We start from the raw sequence: 19,126 nt of genomic DNA, 5'->3' as shown, positions 1-19,126 counted from the left end.
GTCATTTCAACTTGGTGGCGCTCGGCAGAGTCTTGAGAGGTTCCCACTCCTCCTACTGAGCCCTTCAGAGTCTAGTAGTTGTGATTCAGCTCTGCTACCTTTTGGTAAAGTGATAAACCATTCACACAGAACTGATGAAGCAATAAACGATTAGTGCAACATACAATAAAGAAATGAGTGTATGATAGTGGGAAGAGTTTACCCTTGTGATGTCTTGGGAAAAGCGGCCAACCAACTCCTCTGGGGAGTACTCGACCATTCATGCCCGAGAGTCTACCTAACTCTGATCTAGTTGGATTTGTATTTTTATTAGATGCTGGGGGACGAGTGACTCGGCTGGGTTGGTGTAGAGCCACTCATTGAGAAGGTAGCCTAAGTGTGGCACTAACTCTCTCGGGCTTGCTAGGTCCCTTAGCCCCTGTGAGCTAGATTTGGTCTTAGACTTTGATTTAGGAGTTGAGTATATTTTGAAATGGGGCTGCGATGATTCAGTAGGTGAAGGCGATAAAAAGGAGACTGGTTGCGCGACTATCGCTCTGGTTGGCAGTATAGGGGTTGGTGGCGACTACTTGGACGAAGTGGGAGTTGGACGATTGGCTCTAAGTTCAGGAGGAATCGATGAGGAGCTCTCTCCTAGCTTAGACAGTGGACGCGGTGCTGGTGTTCTAGTGAAAATTTGTTCTCTAGGTGTAGCCAAGAGGCATCTCTTGCACCGTTGACGTTGGAGCAGGACTTTTTCGGAGGTGGACTCAGATGGATCCTCCATGGACAACAAAGAAGGTCGGGGAGATGACATTTCCTCAGTGTTTACTACCGCATCACTCTCCGCGACTTGGCAGGTCCCTTCTTCGTCGATCAGCTCCTCGGTTGAGCCAACTTTCTAATTAACTCGACCTCATTGCGTGCGTCCATTTCCTCATCATCTAACTTGGTGGAATCTCTAAGGCAAGCTTTCCACATAGTTTTGGCTGTAAAATAGAAAATGAAATCAATTAGATACAATAATAAAGGGGAATCAAATTTCTCACTAAAGCTGTCAAGCAATCAGACTCGAATGGGGCTAAGTCTGAAGATATACATAATACACTCCACAAGTAGCTTGTGAATGTTGAACTTTAGACTGGATAGCTGATTGAAGGTAGCAAGGTAAACCAGCTCCCATTAGAATACACCTATCTCGGGAACCAGGAGTAATTCCATTTGTCTGCCGGTCGGAAAGGTTACTGGAGGGACCGTTTGGAGATAAAAATTATAAGACTTCCAACCTTTGGTGGAAGAGGACATCTTATCAAAAAAAATATATCCCACACGAGCTTGGAAGATAAAGACATCCAACTCAGATTTCTTTGGATAATAGAAATAATGGAAGATTCGAGGTATAGGAGGGATCGATACAAGGGAAATAGGATGATGCCGCCACACAGTAGCCTAATGGAATTGGGAGCTAGCTGTTGGAGGGGAATGTAGAAGTAGTTGCAAATCTCGGTGAAAAAAGGATGTAAGGAAAATGAAGGCCGGACCAAAATTAATCCATGAAAAAAGTTAGGTAGCCGACGGGGGGAAGGTTCGGACGATTGTAGCCAGTCGAAATGATAATGTGATGATTGTGGGGGGAGATTGTAAGTGAGACGCATCTGATCCACTTCTCCTCCATTGAAGTCAGAGGAGGTGGAGGTGTACCAGAGACCGTGGATGGCAGTGGGAGGAGCAACGATCATGAGGAAGAGGAAAAGTGAACAGAGGAAGGGAGGAAAATGAACTTATGATGGAAAGATGGAATGAGAACAATCACCAACGACAATGAAGAACGGTGAGGAAGAAGACGAAGACGAGAGTGTGAAAACAATAAGGGTTGTATCAAAGGCTACAAACCTTAAAAATCCTAATGGTGACCTCCTATAGTCATCTGATCATATGAGCGAAGGAGAGAGGATTAATCAGGATCGTTGAATTTGAACCGTCAGAGGTTACATCAAATCTTAACAATAACCTATCATTTCATATATTCTTTTTATAGGTGTGTGCCACACATTGAAAAGATACAGGCCACATTTATTAGGAATGAGAGCCGGTAAGTAGGCTTATGATAAAAAGACGTACTCATCATATTAAGAATTAATGGTGAGTGACGTGCCATATTTTTAAGGCACTAGTGTGACATCAGCTCGAGTCAATCGATAGAACAAGGATTAAGTGTCTGATTAGAGAATGGGAAACACAAGTGTCTAGTCAGTTAGACATGCAGTCTCCTTCGAATAGACTTGAAAGGGAGATTTATGATATGACGAATAAGGGGCCTCCAAAGTCGGGGATAAAGCCAAGAAAGTTGAATGACATGATAGTCAAAGTTAAGAAGGGGTAAACACTTGGGGCTAGCATGGTCACATGTTTCGGCCGAGTGACCTAGCCAATCAGACCTCTGGTTCGATAGGATCCTGAGTCCCTTTGGTTCGATGAAACCATGAGTTATTTTAGTACCATTTAGAGCTGAGTCCTTTGGGTCACTTGGGGCTCACACGGGCACTTGTCTCGGCTGAGTAGTTTGGCCGATCGAATCTACAGTCCGATTGGACATGCTACGGACATGGCTTGGCCGGGCTCTTTGGCCGAACAGAGAGGTCGAGCGAAGACTAAGTCCTTGAGAGGGCCATCATTCTTTAGCCAACTTGACCCTGTATGCAATGAGGTCCGATCGGACGTTAGAGGCGACTCAGTCGTCTTACCATTATAACATATTAATGGCTCACCAACTCAATAACCTAATATTCATTTTTGATATTTTGTGTAATGATTGTTGGAGAATCAAGGGAATATTTTTTATGCAGTCTTTACAATGGAAGCTTCTAGCCTTCTACACTGTAAAGCGCAGTGGTGGTAGGTCTATTTTTAGAAAGGTGTCAGAGTGTTAGAATTGTTGGTCATTTTTTGAAAATGCATTGATATGCGCGCACAAAGAAAATTTGACATTATATAAGGGGTCTTCTCCTAAAGGTGCAGGTGCGCTATACAACCTTATGCACTCAGAGTTCACTATTCCTGTTTATTGCATTCTTTTTCCTCTCAGCCACATGTTTAACTTGAGCATCAGAGTGCATGCGTCGTGGACTACTCCCTGACCCGATTGCTAACATTTTCTTTTCTTTATTTTCCTTTTTTATACCTAGGATTGCTCTGTGCCCTCTGCTTCTAGCTCAAAAGTCTTCTCACAGTCAACGATGAAGCCACCTATCCAACACACTATCTTTCCCGATTTCAGACAGGATCATTTATCATAATATATTATTATGTTTATCATTATATTTTTTATATATTATCTTAAAAATATTTATAAATAAGTTTGTTACTTTACAACTATAAGTTTCTAACACCTTGGACATCAAGCATTGATTAGGAACACTAACCTCTATCGATGACTACGAAGCAATCATGTTGTATCGTCGTCAAAACATACCTCACACTGCTGATATAATCATGCATGTGATGATTTTATTCCTTCTTTTATATATTACGACCTACTAAACATGCTTGAATATTAAGAGACCTCCTACCTAAAGGGCTTGACATTTGGAGTTGAATCGACTTCCTGCCAGGCCTTTAACATTTGATTGGATCAACATGCAGTCTATCATACCATAAGTTGTCATGTACCAAGACTCATTTTTCTGTGCCTAAGTGACTTGTTCTTTGTACACTAATCATGCTCTACACCTCTTAAAGTTGTCTAAGTAGTGGATTACTCCTATGAGCTATGATGATGATGAATTTTGCTTTACTACTAAGAAAAGGGGAGAGTTCCTCAAATATCGCGTTCCTAAATGAATAAAGATGACAACTTCCTGCCTAAGCAAGTGAATAGAAGACCATCCTCGAAATCTTTCTTTGTAATAATGACTTCGATGATCCACACCTAATACTAGTATTCGGAAACTCTCGATTGGAAGGAATCAAGGAAATTATCTTTCACTCTCTTAATTGGCTTACTCCCTTATGAACAAACAGATTAAGTGATTTAAATTTGGCTTTTTCACAGGACAAAATGGATAGAAACATCAGTTAAACTCATTTAGGGATAAAAACTTTAAAGTTTTGTTCTTTCTTAAAGGGATGACTCAAAGGTTGAACATTTCTTGGAACCTTATTGTAACATCTTTAAGCTGTTCATTCTGTTGTGTATTGTTCTTTAAGCCTCATCCTCTTCTTCGTGGTAGAGGATTAAACTCTTTTTTTTTTTAAAAAAAAAAACGAAATATATATTTAAAAAACTCCTGCTCCTTTTCATTTTCTAATGAGAGGCCCTGCTGTTTCTTTACAAAAGATGTCTACTAATTTAATACTTGGGAACTATTTTTTTTAATCTTGTTCAAGTTGGTCGAGTTATTTTCTAGTACTAAATTTTAGGAAAGGCCCTCGTATCCCTACTGTCGCATTCATTACCCTCAGCATTGATATAATTTGTAACTATATAATTTTCTTAACTAATATAAAATATCTTGTTAAGAGTCCCTATAAAAGATTACTTTACTAGGATAAAAATATCCCCTGTTATTTATCTTTTTATACTGGACGAATATTATTACTTTTTGCTCTAATACTATCGCATTCATTTCTTTTTAAAATAATATTGAAATTGTTTGTGCTAAAAAGAAAATATGCAAGATTTTAAAAATAACGATTAAATATTCCAAGATTTTAACATTTTTTTTTCAAAAATAAATAAATAAATAAATATGCAAAATAGTAGTTGTGAGACATCAAAAACAAGTTTTTTTTTTTTTTTGTAAAAAAAAAGAAAAAGGATCCATCCATGGCCTATGAACCCTAATTGCATGGGCCCCACTTGGGCTGCTCCCCTTGCGAGTGCAACCCTCCTCCTCACCCGTCGATTCGCTTGCCCAACAACCAAAACCTTAGAAGAAGCAAAGCATTCGCTCACGACAGCCTTTGCCACAATCTCAAGCCACAAATATATAGATAGATTCCATCTTCTTCCATGGACACCATCACCACCACCCCCCGCCGCCGCCGCCGTCACCAGCAAGTGTTAGGAGGAGCCGAAGTTGAAATTTTGATGAAATTTCTTTTGATTTGATAGTTCAATTTCAACAGCAAATTGATAGGGCCTCCGTTGAAGTGAAGGCCGAACCTTTGATTCAACAAATTTGAAGCAACCAAGGAGGAGGAGGAGGAGGAGGAGGAAGGAGGCAAGAGAGGATCTTGTTGCCGTGGTCATGGACGCGGACGCCGCCCCTTCCATCCCCGGCAAGTGGAAGTTGGAGAAGCCCCACCACCACCACCGCCACCACCGTCTCCTCCACCGTTGGCAAAGTCTGCCAAAATTGGTCTTTTGGTCTTTCTTCGCCCTCGCCCTCTTCTTCGCCCTGTTCCTCCTCTCCCCTTCTCCCCGTTCCCACCCTTCTTCCTCACCCTCCGGCACCCGCCGCTCCCTCGGCATGAGCACGAGTCCCTCCTGGGGCGGTCCTGCCTGGGAGAAGCGCGTCCGCTCCTCCGCCCGCGTGCGCCGCGCTTCCGGGAAGTCCGTCCTCGTCACCGGGGCCGCCGGGTTCGTCGGGATGCACGTGGCCGCCGCCCTCAAGCGCCGCGGCGACGGTGTCCTCGGCCTCGACAACTACAACGCCTACTACGATCCCGACCTGAAGCGGGCGCGCCAGGCGCTGCTCGACCGCGCGGGTGTCTTCATCGTCGAAGGCGACATCAACGACGCTGCGCTGCTCCGCAAGCTGTTCGACGTGGTGCCAATCTCTCACGTGATGCACCTCGCGGCCCAGGCCGGCGTCCGCCACGCCCTCACCGACCCCGGTTCCTATATCCACTCCAACGTCGCGGGGCTCGTCGCTGTGCTGGAAGCCGCCAAGGCGGCGGACCCTCAGCCCGCGGTCGTATGGGCCTCTTCCTCCTCTGTCTACGGGCTCAACTCCAAGGTCCCTTTCTCAGAGGCCGACCGCACCGACCGACCGGCGTCGCTCTACGCCGCGACCAAGAAAGCAGGGGAGGAGATCGCCCACGTGTACAACAATATATACGGCCTCTCCATCACCGGCCTCCGCTTCTTCACCGTCTACGGCCCCTGGGGGCGGCCCGACATGGCCTACTTCTTCTTCACCCGCGATATCCTCCGTGGGAAGCCCGTCTCCATCTTCGAAGGCCCTGATCACGCGACGGTCGCCCGCGACTTCACCTACATCGATGACATCGTGAGAGGCTGTGTCGCTGCCGTCGACCACGCTGGGAAGAGTACTGGAAGCGGTGGAAAGAAGCACGGGCAGGCACCCTTCCGAATCTATAACCTCGGCAACACATCCCCTGTTTCCGTCTCCGATTTAGTCTCCATCCTCGAGCAGCTTCTCAAGGTTAAGGCCGTCAAGAAGTTTGTGAAAATGCCCAGGAACGGGGACGTACAATTCACCCACGCCAATATTAAGCTCGCGGAGAAGGAGCTTGGTTACCATCCAACGACTTCCCTCCATTCCGGACTCAAGAAATTTGTTCGTTGGTACCTCGACTACTACTCCACATCCTTAAGCAAGCAGGCCAGCGAAGAAGATAGAAGCATTAGCAGCTAGCTAAATTGATAAAGCATGTGAGAACAACTAATCAATTGCTGTGCGATTGAGGTGGTTTAGCTTCTCCTTCTGCTTTCGCTGCAAATTTCTCTCCTTGAATTTGGTTCTATTAGTCTTTTTATCAGCTTCTAGTTCTTCCTTTCTGAGAGCCATTGTTGCATGGCTTTCACTGAATCTGTTCTTGCGAAGAGACAGTAGCTCACCGTTTCTCTCAGTTCAATAGTTTCTCTTCTTGCATCATTTTTATTCAACTCCCTCAATTTGTGTTTTATTTTTGGTTTATTCATCTGGCCGATCAGTTTGCCCCGTTACTACAATTGGGATGATTAAGATATGGCATTGTAATTCCATGGAAGAATTACCTTTCCTTCTTATTTCTAGTTTACTTTAAACATGTGGGTGGACTAGTCATCCCGATTTGATTATCCTATTATTTTGCATAATTATTTCGTCATCCAACAATTTTAATTAGATTAAAGCAAAGATGGATTGATCAGCAATACTGCGATATATTAACCCATAAATTAGCAGTGGATTAAGAAGCTTCGATCCATTTCTTCCGAGGCGACGTGATCCTGAACACGTGCTCCTCGCCGCTGCACTCGTCCACCCGCACCACCCACTGGCTCCGCCTCGCCGCCGTCGGCACCCTGCACACCCTCAGCCCGCCGCCTATCGGCAGCAGATCCACTCTCAGCCCCCCACCGCCGCCGTCGACGGCGGGCAGGTCGCATAGTGCGGCGTTGCGGACCACCACGAGGCCGCCGCCGGCCTCGGCTGCGCCCGCCTGCGCCGCCCCGAAGACGCGCGCGTGGTTCTCGAGGCGGCAGTCAACGAGCACAAAGTCTGCGCCTGCGGGGAGGAGGCGGGCGGCGTCGCCGACGACGAGGTTGACTCGGGCGGTAAGTTCTGGGCCGAGGAACTCAATCGAGGCTCGTAGCTCCTCGGGCCCACGGACGATGCAGGCCGCACGGCCGCCTGTCTGCTGGGCCGCCGTGAGCAGCGCGAGCGTCGTGGGCCCGGCCGGGCCCGCAGGCACGTCGACCAGCAGACGGGCGCCGCCACCGGCGGCCAACGCCGACACGAATTCCGCCACGTCGGGCGCCGTTACCTTGTTCTTCCCCTGCAGTGTAAAATAATGAATCAATCAATTAGCATCAGTAACTAATTAATCCAATCAAATTAAGAAGAAGCTTAAACATTTGGTCACCAATTTGAGGGTTCGAAGAAAGGCTTTAGTGGCGTTCTCTGCAGACCAAGCCATCTTCCTCTTCTTCTTCCTATCTTCATCTTCTCATCGAATGTATTTATAAGCTCTCAGATGGTTGTAAATTATTCAACATATTCACCATTTTTAAATATTTTAAAACATTTATTAATTAAAAGATAAAGTACCTTTTAAATAATCGCTTAATTAGTAAAATGGCATGTGAGAAAGACTCGGAGAGTGCTGAGGTCGGCAGGAGAAGCCTTTACTATTCACTAGTGTTAATAATTACTTGAATGACTAATTAAGCAAGTGCTTAATGCTAATCTTCATGCCTAATTTAAATATTACATATTTAAATATTCGATGCTGCCCATCTGCCCATGCATGCATCGTGACCACCACGAAGATCGATGCGGCAGACTTATTTATACTCGGGCCTCCTAATAATAAAAATTATTAATTACATTTCTTATTTTCATAATGACGCTGCCTTTGTCTCCTATTTGTTGGTTAATTATATTATTTTAAGGCGGTACCCGTACAACGTACACATGCATGCTCCCTTCCCCCAAATATTCACGCATGAGTTGTGATGTCTCCTTAACTGAACCGGACGGACCCGGTCACACCGAATTAAAATGAATGCGAAGTGTGTAGCACGATTCAGGGACATAATAATATACTTAGGGATTCAGTACCTCGTAATTTATTTATTTTCCATTTTCAAAATAAGTTAACTATTTTATATAATTTTTCTTTTCAGTAGAATGGATGACCCAAAATGTTAAAGACTAAAATTTTTCACTTGGACACTTGCTCCGCAATGTAAACCGAACCAAACAAGGACACGATGTGGATTTGGTTTAATGTTGATTCGAAGAGGGACAAGGCATGACTTGATGGATTTTGATGGAAGTAGATAAGGAGAAAGGGAACATCAATATTAATTATTTGTCAGTTGATAAATATGGCAAATCCTACAAGGATTTGCCTTGTCGGACAAGGTAGATTCTCTGTATACGGCACAGAATATGCGAATGTAATTGTTCTTTTGTTCCAGACTTCTAATGGGGCATGTTGGCATCGAACAAATACCGCGTGATTAATAAAGCATTTGTTCTTTGTTTATTCAAATATGAAACTGACAATTCATGTTTTAGGAGTTCTAAAGATTTTCTGCTTCGAAATGAAACATACAAATCACACGATCCAAATAATCAAGATTTGCATCAGTTCACTGGCTAGTTATTTCTCAACTTAAATAGCTTCTCTTGAGATGCAGCTGATGATTAGTGACGTTAATCAGTATGTAATGAGTTTTCATCTAGATACATATAATTAGTCACTCTCTAATATTTGATGATTTATCTTATGCAACTGGACAAGATTAGAGAATGCATTAACAACATTTGTTAGAATCCACCACTTTAAATCATACAATAAATGTAATGTCCATAAAACATGAGAACCTCTGCCATGGCGAAATACTCATCTCCTAATATAATATACAAGCAAGAAAAAAACAAGAGCAACATATTATGTAAATCAATGCCACAGAGAATTCAATATTAACGAATATAAAACACTAAAGCAAACTTGTTGCTGATTCAAAGTGCAATTTCTTTAAAACACTAGCAGACACTTTGCCTCCGCAACTTTCTAAACAGTCAAAGATCTCTGTGTAAAAAATCATCCAAATATTTTATTCATAAAATAAATAAATGACTCAGATTCAATTAAGAAGTGCAGATTCTATGGCTTCTCAAGTATATTGCCGGCTAAAACAAATGATGGAAAATGCATCTAGAATAAGAATTGCCAGTAAACGGCTGCAAACAGAGCACAGAAATGTAAATGATAATTTGGTACATTGGTGAGTTTTTTCAGGATCCAAAACTCATCTCATACATCAAGATTAATAACATAATAAAAAGAGAACTATTGCAGTAATGCATTGCACCGAAGACAAACATGTCCGCTGCAAATTATTGCTGAAAGCAAACTAACTACTGTAGCCAAAATCAAAACTCAGCTGATGATGAACAGCTGCCTTTAGCTTCAGCGAGGCATAATCATTTAGTAGGGTGGGACGGGAGCTCTGAACTTGGCTCCTGCGTAAACTGCCGCAGCACCTAGCTCCTCCTCAATTCTCAGTAGCTGTGCATGCAGCCCAAAGATTAATGGTTTCAGAAAAAAGAACCAAAAATAGTGAAGGGCTAGAGAAAATAAACAAATATTTTCATAATTGTTGGACCACGAGCAAGATTTACTTAGTATAAGTTAAAAAAAATGCAATTGGCCAATTTTGATGTTTAAAAAGTATAACACAGTTATCATATATAAAATTACAGCCAATAGAATTACAGTACTGTGGAGTCCTTCCCAGAAATTTGCTATGCTGGGATCCTTCGAAGTTGTATGATCCTAGCAGGATTTAATCCTCACCCTTCCAGTTGTATGAACCTGAGTGGCTTTTTCACACAAATTGAGGACCAGATGCAACTAACAGAACTTCTATGAAGAAGGTCCTTAACAAACATACAAGCAGGAAATTCCTAGACACTGATAGATCAACTCAGGGATTAAAACCTGCTTGGATGTAGAAGGTAGAGTAGGTACAGTTCCCACATTTTGGATACTACATAAAGCAGAACTTGACTACAATCGGCTACTCAAACCCTTTCAGAAATCCCTAGTTATGATATGAGAGGTAGACATGGATGAGAAGTATGAGTTGGTGGAAGGAGGAAAAGTAAATAAAAGAGTGGAAAAAAAAAGAACTATTGGTACACGATGATCTTAAATTTCTTAGTTCTATTACTCCTAGAAAACAGGGTAAAAAACTGGCACTTCTCTCATTTTTCTCTTCGCTTAAATGAATAGATAGATAACTTAGCTAACTCAACCAAGGTTAACTTAATGCAACCATAAGCTGGGTAATCCATTTCTATTTTTGTATTTAGTCCACAAGGCAAACCAAATTGGTAGAGGACTATTCCTGAGCATTCCAATTGTCGGACTGGTCTAAGGTTTAATAATTATGGTAAGATGACAACATCCACATCACTAGAACTGGCTTGGTGTAGCTTTACCTGGTTATACTTCGCAAGGCGCTCAGAACGACATGGAGCTCCAGTCTTGATTTGACCCTGTTGAATAAATATATCTCTCAAACATCAGAGACTTATCACAAGTAGATACCATGAAATCACAGGTATGTCTGAGATGAAGTACATACTGTTGCTAAACCAACTGAGAGATCAGCAATAAAAGTATCTTCAGTCTCACCACTGGAACATAGAGAAATAATGAGTTAAATGCAGAGATGAGTTTCAAAAATAACTAGACATGAACGAAGAACATACCTTCGATGGCTAGCCATCACTCCCCACCCAGCATGCTTTGACATTTTGACAGCTTCAATACTCTCCGTAACAGACCCAATTTGATTTACCTAAAAAACCATGAAAAGAAAGAACAAGACACATCAGCTATGAGAACCTTATGTCATTAAGACAACTAAAGGCTTCTATATCTTCAATAAGAAAGGAAAATGGTAAAATGAACTAGGTGAAACACCATAGTATTTACAATTCGAGATGTTGTCTAAATATAAAGAACTGGAGCCTAGTATGATTTTTAAATTTCAACCTGATTTTAGATGTGTTTTCTCATTCAGAATTAGCTTCTTTACAATTTTTCATATTTCATCGTTGCTTCTTCCTGTTAACAATTCTGTCAAATTTATTGCAGCAGCTATACTTTTCTGTCTCCCACTGTCAGAACATATGTTCTAAGTTGATCTAAACCGAATTCTTTTCTTAAAGCCCACCACATAAACAACTATCCTCTCCCTAAACATGGAACAAAAGCAAAGAAAACCGGTTAAAGTAGTACCTTCAAAAGAAGAGCATTGCAGGCCTTTTCCTTTATTGCCTTTGCAACTCGCTGCAGAAATAAATTGTATGAAAAAAAGGATCACAAACAAAAGAAAATACATTGGGCCTTTAACAATTTCCAAGTAGAAGATTACTGTTGGGTTGGTGACAAGTAGATCATCTCCAACAATTTGCACTTCCTGTCCAATCTCTTCTGTCATCTTTGCATAATGGGTCCAATCATCCTGATCAAATGGGTCTTCAATTGACACAATTGGGTACTCATTCACAAAGGACTTGTAGACATTTTTCAAACCGTCTCCAGAAATTTTTTGAGAGCCGTCATTGTTCTGCATTAACATACTTTCTTGTCAGCACAAATAGTGACAGGAAACAGCTAGAAGAAAATATTATGACTGACGATTGGAGTGTCTAAAATTGCAGCAAGTCATTTGTCTAATTCACCAATGGAAAAAAAGTTTACCTCCTCCTTGAAATTGAGATCATAAGTCTTATCTTTCTCACTATAGAATTCTGAAGCAGCAACATCCATGCCAATCAGAACCTGCAGAAATTCCCAAACACAATGAGATAATAGAACTTTAAGCACCCTCAATAGATAAGATGGCAGCAACATACTTTTCCAGTGTAACCAGCTTTAGCTATAGCTGTCTTCAGAAGTTCAAGACCTTCCTTGTTCTCCTGAAATTTCAAAGAAATATCACATTCCATAGGGAGTAAAGAGAAAATGTAGTTTTAGCTTTTAATTAAAATCTCCAATAAGCAAGTATACCTTAGTCTGACATTGACCAACTCAAGCAGGCTACAAGTTCCAATATATTCAATGGTAAAAAAACTTATATCATGGACTAAAGAAAAATCCTAAGGAAGATCACATTGGAAATGCAGCTAAACTGTAGATTTTGATAAGCTTGATGTATATTGATTCTAAAAATGAGGTCAATATAGATACAAAAATAAAAACAAAAGTTCCAAATTAAAAAGTGGAAAAAGAACTGACAGTTCCAAGAGAAATCAAATTTCAGAACAGAAAGGCAGAATAGCAAGTCAAGCAGTAAGACAATTACTACTTATGCTTTTAACAGAGCTACTACTTTGCTATACAGAACATAGCTGAACATATGAACAATCTTAGCCACGTGTCAGACCCAAGCTTCTGTTTGATTAGTGGCTAGATGCAAATTTATTGGCAAATTCCAATTGGTTGGAACATGGTACACGATCAAAAATCAAAGCAACTGCTAACTGAGACCAGTTCACAGAGGATCTGATTGGCTGGATGGTACCAATTAATCAGTGAAAGACTAGTAACCACCAAACTCACCGGTACCATGTCTGGCCTGTTCCAAGCTTGCCGGCCAATTGAGCAATAGACCCGTGCCAAACTAACAGGCCTGAGTGGATAATCAAACCAAGCCAAAAGTGGCTAGCTTAATTCCAAACGTGCAATGGGTCTACTTATTATGACATTTGTCATGAAAATGAGCTTACTTCGAAACAAGGAATTATATATTATAGTTATCATAAAAATCAAATAAACATCATACGAGGCCTCATAAGATTTACTAAGAGCAACACACCAGAATGTTGGGAGCAAAACCACCTTCATCTCCGACATTAGTGGCATCCTGTCCATACTTCTTCTTGATCACAGCCTAAACACAAGAAAATTGTATCCTAATGTTCTTAAAGAAGTGAGTAAAACAAGTCATACCACAATACTAACCTTCAGATTGTGATAAACTTCTACACCCATCTTCATGGCTTCCTTGAAACAAGAAGCCCCCACTGGAAGAATCATGAATTCCTGTCATAAAAAGAAACTCGAGATAAGCAACATAACTACCTTATACACAGATGTGAAACTGACACCTCTGAGGGTTCTAACCTGCATAGCAAGCTTATTTCCAGCATGTGATCCTCCATTGATAACATTAAATGCAGGAACAGGCAAGACTAAGTTCTTGTTTCCGGCAAGATTTGCTATGTGCTACATCAAAAAAAAATAATAATAAATAAATATCAGAAAATTTTAAAAGCTACTCAGAGCGGCGTCTAAAACTTTTACCAACCTGATAGAGTGGAATTTTCTTCACACTTGCACCTGCTTTACATACAGCAAGTGATACTGCCAATATCGCATTGGCACCAAGCTGAAGCAATAATATTGAACCCAAATAATGAATTATTAAAAACTAAAGGAAAAAAAAAACAACAATGACTTGATAGAGCAATTAACCTTCTGTTTGCACCAGCCCCATTCATTTTGAGTACCATCAAGTTGTTGGACCATGTAGTTATCAATCTGTGCTTGCTCAATAGGATCCTGAAACAATTTAAACATGCATGTTTGATAAGACTTTTATATTATAAATGTAATAATAGAATGCGGAATAAATATAAAATACAGAAAGGAGAAAAAGCTAAGGACATTAGGCATACCTTGCCGATCAATGCTGGAGCAATTACTTTATTCACATTCTCAACAGCCTAATACAGAATGGATAGAGATTTTTTATTATGTTACTAAAGGCATACAAAAAGAAAGAAAAAAAATCATATGGTCGAACATTCAAAGAATATTGAGAACATGTGAACCAGCTGTCAGAGACGTTGGTGAACCATGGACAAACATATGCAATCAACTGAAATAAAATAGGAACCCGGCAGGAATGATTGAGCTAATTCAAACAGAAACAGTAAGAACCTTGAGGACACCCTTTCCGAGATAATCTGATCCTCCATCTCTCAGCTCCAGTGCTTCATATGCACCTTCAATACCAACACTTTTAATCAGCATCTTAAGAACTCATAAATTTAAATGAAGGAAATATTGCAATCTACCAATCCAAAATTTGACATTAACCAGAAAAAATAAATGTGTTCAGCCTTTTGTTTCGGATGATAATTATAAATAATTAAATCGCTTAAGAAGTGCAATATAAAACATCTTCATAGACTACTTGACAAGTAACTCAAAAGCAAATCTTTTTTGAGCATCTGAAGCCCTTCGTTAGATATTTCTATAAGTATGCCTGATCAATTTTACTGACTTGCTATAATAGGTTACCTGTGGATGCACCACTAGGGACAGCAGCCCTCGCAAAGGTCCCATCGTCACATGTAAGATCAACCTGAGCCGAGAACCACAATAGACAATTAACAGCGAAGAATTTGTCTTTTTTTCTCAGTCAAACAACATCAAACCTCAAAAATCCCAAACGTATAAATCAAATCCAGACTCAAACATGAGATCATCAACATTGCAGACCCCTCGCGACAGATAATCGCAAAATCACAAAATCCAAAACCCTAATATAGACGACCAATCGAAGAGAGAAACAGAGATGGAGGAGAATCTAACCTCGACGGTGGGGTTTCCTCGGCTGTCGAAGATCTGACGAGCCTTGACGGATTTGATCGCCACCATTTTTTTTCTCTCGATCTGATTAACTTGGATCACAGGAAATGAGTGGAAAGTGGGTTGTTGGCGGCTCTAGCTCGCTTGCCCTGAGGACTTATAGATAAACGCAACCCTGGAATGGCGGAACATCTCGGAGACTACGGACAGTGAGGAGGCGAATATTCGACTTTTTAGAAATTTACACGTGAAGAAATTGTACTTAAAAAAAAAAAAGAAAAAAGACGTCTTTTATTTTATCATAAACTTTAAAAAATCTATATATAAAAATGTCAAAAATATCTTATTTTAAGTTTTTTCTAAACAATTTTTATCCAATCACTTTTGTCCAAACTTCTTCAAGTTATAGCTAACCAACCTCATGTTAAAACAATTTTTAAAAAAATAAAAATTACGGTGTCAATTCGACACCATCAAATTATAATATTAGACAATCTAAAAGCTATGATCTTATAGGTGACTTTTTATACATTTCAGTTGACTAAAATCTGATGGAGTTAACACTCCTATTTTTCATTTTTTTTAATATGAAAAAACTATTATATCGCTCATCGATGTATAAAAAGTGATCTATAATAACAATTTATGTCTGACACAATATTATATCATAATACATCCTTAAAAATCTATACAACATGTTCAACATCCAATTACTTGTCCTCAAATACTTTTTATTTCTAGTTCTCCACATATAGTATGTCAATGAAGATAAAGTCAAGTGTCAAATTTTTGTTAATATCTTATTCTCACGATAACATCTCTTAAACACCCTCAGGACTCATCTAAAAGTAGACATCTTTGCTGCATACGAAGTCGGTCTCTGACTGTCTTCTAAAGCTCAACAATAGGGGCACCTAAAAAATAAATGATCATATGCCTCCAACACTTGTCTACAAAATGTGCCCTATTGATCCTCCAAGTACTCCTACTTGTCTCTAGTGTGAAGGCGTTCCAAGGCAAGCATCAAGTAGTAGCATGATTAAGTTGCAGGTAAGTCTTCCACATCGTTCAGGCCCATACCTTTTTTATATTGGGATGTCTAAAAAGGTCATATGTCCAAGCCACTCTTCCATCCTGTGCAAACCAATCCTCCAGTCTCTGTCCAACAGCAACAGGTAAGCCCACATCTAAGAGAATTTGGTCTCATATCAATACAAACTTGTTAATCAGGAGAGAGTCGGTAGGGGCTACTTCCTAGAACCACTCATATGCCCGCCTCAGATACATATGATTAACCCATTTGATCCATAGAGCATATGCTTTCTTTTCAATCCACCAAAGTATTTTAGCTAGCAGAGCTAAGTTCTAACTCTTCAACTTTTGAAACCAAGTCGCCATCCTCCTTCAGTTTACACATATCAACCTAAAATACCAGAGGATGCTTAGATGTTCATATGAAAGACTTGCAAATACTATATATATGTTTATGACTCCCAGAGACATGGGGAAGATGAACATCCAAAAAACATTATACACTTTGAAGCACCGACAACATTGTGTTCGTGTTGCGTAAGTGGTTTGAATCGCTAGAGGAGAGGTGAATAACAGTCTAGAATTAAAAATGATCTATATCTCTTGCTAACTAACTAGCAAGGACACGCACATTAAAAACAAAAAGTAATCATAAAAGAAAATAAGATACGAGAGATTACTTAGTTACAACCCTCAGGTTGTTAGTCCAAGAACGATGAAAGTTCCACTATCTTCTCCTTCTTCATAAATGGCCCAGAGGCGGAGAAGCCTCTTACAATGGTCAAGCATGAAAGCAATAAAACAGAATTGAACGAAAATGAATATGAGTGTGTTGTATGTTTTGTTTTTCGAGCTTCAGTCCTATTTATAGTCTTCATCTAGATTTGATCATTGTGCTGATGTGGCATCTTCAGTCGACCATATCCTCTACGATCACTTGGATGATGTTGATGTGCCCTTAGATTTTATTCGCTTTAACAATAGCTCTGTATAACTCAACCCCATCCAAGCGCTCAGAAGTGCTCCAGTCGCCTAGATTCTACTAATGTGGACACTGTCCTGATCCATTTTGGCAACAACTACTACTAATGTGGCAAGAGCAGCAAAGTGTTTGGACTCCGAGCGTCTAGACTTCGAGGGCTTGGAAGTGATCCGAGCTCCTAGAATGGTCAACTTCTGGACTTGACCATTTGTTGTCTTCAGGTTGCCTGTATGTCTATTCGATTACCCGGGCAGACTTCATTTGATTACCACCTTGCACAGTCTTCCTTCCAACTTCTTATCCCTTGAATGCACCAAGCCTTTCCAGCTCGCTCTTATACATCATTCTCGCTCCACTAGAGTACTCTTCCACAACTCTTGGTACCTCGGATGCATCGAATCCGTCGACTCCTTTTCCATGTCATCTTTCTTACTCGCTTGCGTCTTTTGCCATGGCTAACTGTCTCCGATGCTCCTTAGCCAACGGGTATATGTATATTCTTCTAAGTTCCAATACACTTAGACACACATATTAAAACACCAAAAGGGCCTAACTTAAACTTACTTGACAATACATCAAAATACCAATAGGGGTTCTAACACATAAGTCTCTCCTGAAAGCATGTGATGAACAACAACATCATGCAGATCTTGTCCTCAATTCTAGCCAAGTAAATGCAGGATTTTAGCCTATTAACCCGAAGACTAGTTGTTTTCCCAAATTCATGTAAGCATGTATATATTGTAGCAATCAAATATTCATCACCCTTACTGAAAAAAGGAGATTATCAGCATAAACTAGGTGAGCTAATCCTAGGGGTGCACACTAAAGATGAAACTTGAAGGTCGAACCCACTGTGCATTACTAGATCTATTTCCCAAATATTTCTATACATATTCCAATTAGGTATGGTGATAATAGGTCTCCTTGTTGCAGACCCCTAGCTCCTCGGAAGAGCCCAAAAATCCCTCAATTAATTGCAAGAGAGTATGAGGTAGTGGTCACACATTTCATGATCTAATCAATAAACCTCCTTGGGAACTGCAACCCAATAAGAGCCTCCTTAAGGCAATCCTAGTGATCGAGTCAAATGCCTTTTGCAGATCAATCTTCATAATGTACCTCATAGACAATCTCCTGAAAGCCTGTGATGAACTACAGCATCATGCAGATCCTATCCTCAATTCTAGCCAAGTAAATGTAGGATTTCAGCCTATTAACCCGAAGACTAGTTGTTTTCCTAAATTCATGTAAGCATGTATATATTGTAGCAATCAAATATTCATCATCCTTACTGAAAAAAAGGAGATTATCAACATAAGTTAGGTGAGTTAATCCTAGGGGTGCACACTAAGGATGAAACTTGAAGGTCGAACCAACTGTGCATTGCTAGATCTGTTTCCCTAAGATTTCTATACATATTCCAATTAAGTATGGTGGCAATAGGTCTCCTTGCCGTAGACCCCTAGCTCCCCGAAAGAGCCCAAAGATCCCTCCATTAATTGTAAGAGAGTATGAGGTAGTGGTCACACATTTCATGATCTAATCAATAAACCTCCTTGGGAACTGCAACCCAATAAGAGCCTCCTTAAGGAAATTCCAGTGACCGAGTTAAATGTCTTTTGCAGATCAATCTTCATAATGTACCTCAGAGACAATCTCTTTTGGTTATATTTCCTAAAAATCTCTTGAGCCAAGTGGATGTTATCAGTAATAAGTTGCTCTTTCACAAATGTAGCCTGTGACTGGTGCAAAAACTTGTCCATAATATCTACTAGATAACTTGCCAATAGCTTTGAGATGACTTTGTAGAAGACTATACAATAGGAGATAGGTCTAAAATTAGTCACTTTGCTTGCATGAGATGACTTTGGGTAGGGGTGTAAATGAGTCAAGCCGCTCATAAGCTATTTAGGTCTCAATTTGAAAAAAAAATCGTTCGAGTTTATTCGATTAAGTTAACAAGCCGAGCTCAAGTCAGATTTTGAGCTAGAAAATATTATTGAGTTGAGCTCAAGCTTAACAATATTTCATTCATAAGCTTGCGAATATATTCATTTA

General features: G+C 40.4%; 3 protein-coding genes across 3 annotated transcripts; 1 reads left to right on the top strand and 2 right to left on the bottom strand.

Moving 5' to 3' along the window:
- The first annotated feature begins 4,867 nt into the window (after window positions 1–4,867).
- LOC121980923 (UDP-glucuronate 4-epimerase 3-like) lies at window positions 4,868–6,832 on the top strand. Its single transcript, XM_042533202.1, has one exon. The coding sequence runs from the start codon at window positions 5,229–5,231 to the stop codon at window positions 6,579–6,581; it is 1,353 nt and encodes a 450-aa protein (XP_042389136.1). The 5' UTR covers window positions 4,868–5,228; the 3' UTR covers window positions 6,582–6,832.
- Window positions 6,833–6,889: 57 nt separating this feature from the next.
- On the bottom strand, window positions 6,890–7,716 carry LOC121980924 (the record flags this gene model as incomplete). The annotated part of the gene is made up of 1 exon (XM_042533203.1): window positions 6,890–7,716. A coding segment is annotated over one exon (600 nt), but the record flags the coding sequence as incomplete, so codon positions are not given.
- Window positions 7,717–9,579: 1,863 nt separating this feature from the next.
- Window positions 9,580–15,245, bottom strand: LOC121980922 (enolase-like). The gene is made up of 17 exons (XM_042533201.1): window positions 15,055–15,245; window positions 14,761–14,824; window positions 14,398–14,462; window positions 14,133–14,180; window positions 13,930–14,016; window positions 13,763–13,843; window positions 13,579–13,680; window positions 13,417–13,497; window positions 13,271–13,345; window positions 12,309–12,371; window positions 12,154–12,234; window positions 11,825–12,019; window positions 11,689–11,739; window positions 11,157–11,245; window positions 11,030–11,081; window positions 10,884–10,940; window positions 9,580–9,948 (listed from the first exon to the last, which is right to left on the bottom strand). Exons 1-17 carry the CDS (start codon window positions 15,118–15,120, stop codon window positions 9,868–9,870), a joined length of 1,338 nt encoding a protein of 445 aa, XP_042389135.1. The 5' UTR covers window positions 15,121–15,245; the 3' UTR covers window positions 9,580–9,867.
- Between the last annotated feature and the right edge of the window lie 3,881 nt (window positions 15,246–19,126).

The sequence above is a fragment of the Zingiber officinale genome, chromosome 5A (assembly GCF_018446385.1).
Source record: "Zingiber officinale cultivar Zhangliang chromosome 5A, Zo_v1.1, whole genome shotgun sequence".
NCBI lineage: Eukaryota > Viridiplantae > Streptophyta > Magnoliopsida > Zingiberales > Zingiberaceae > Zingiber > Zingiber officinale.
This window is presented reverse-complemented; position numbering and strand designations above follow the sequence as displayed.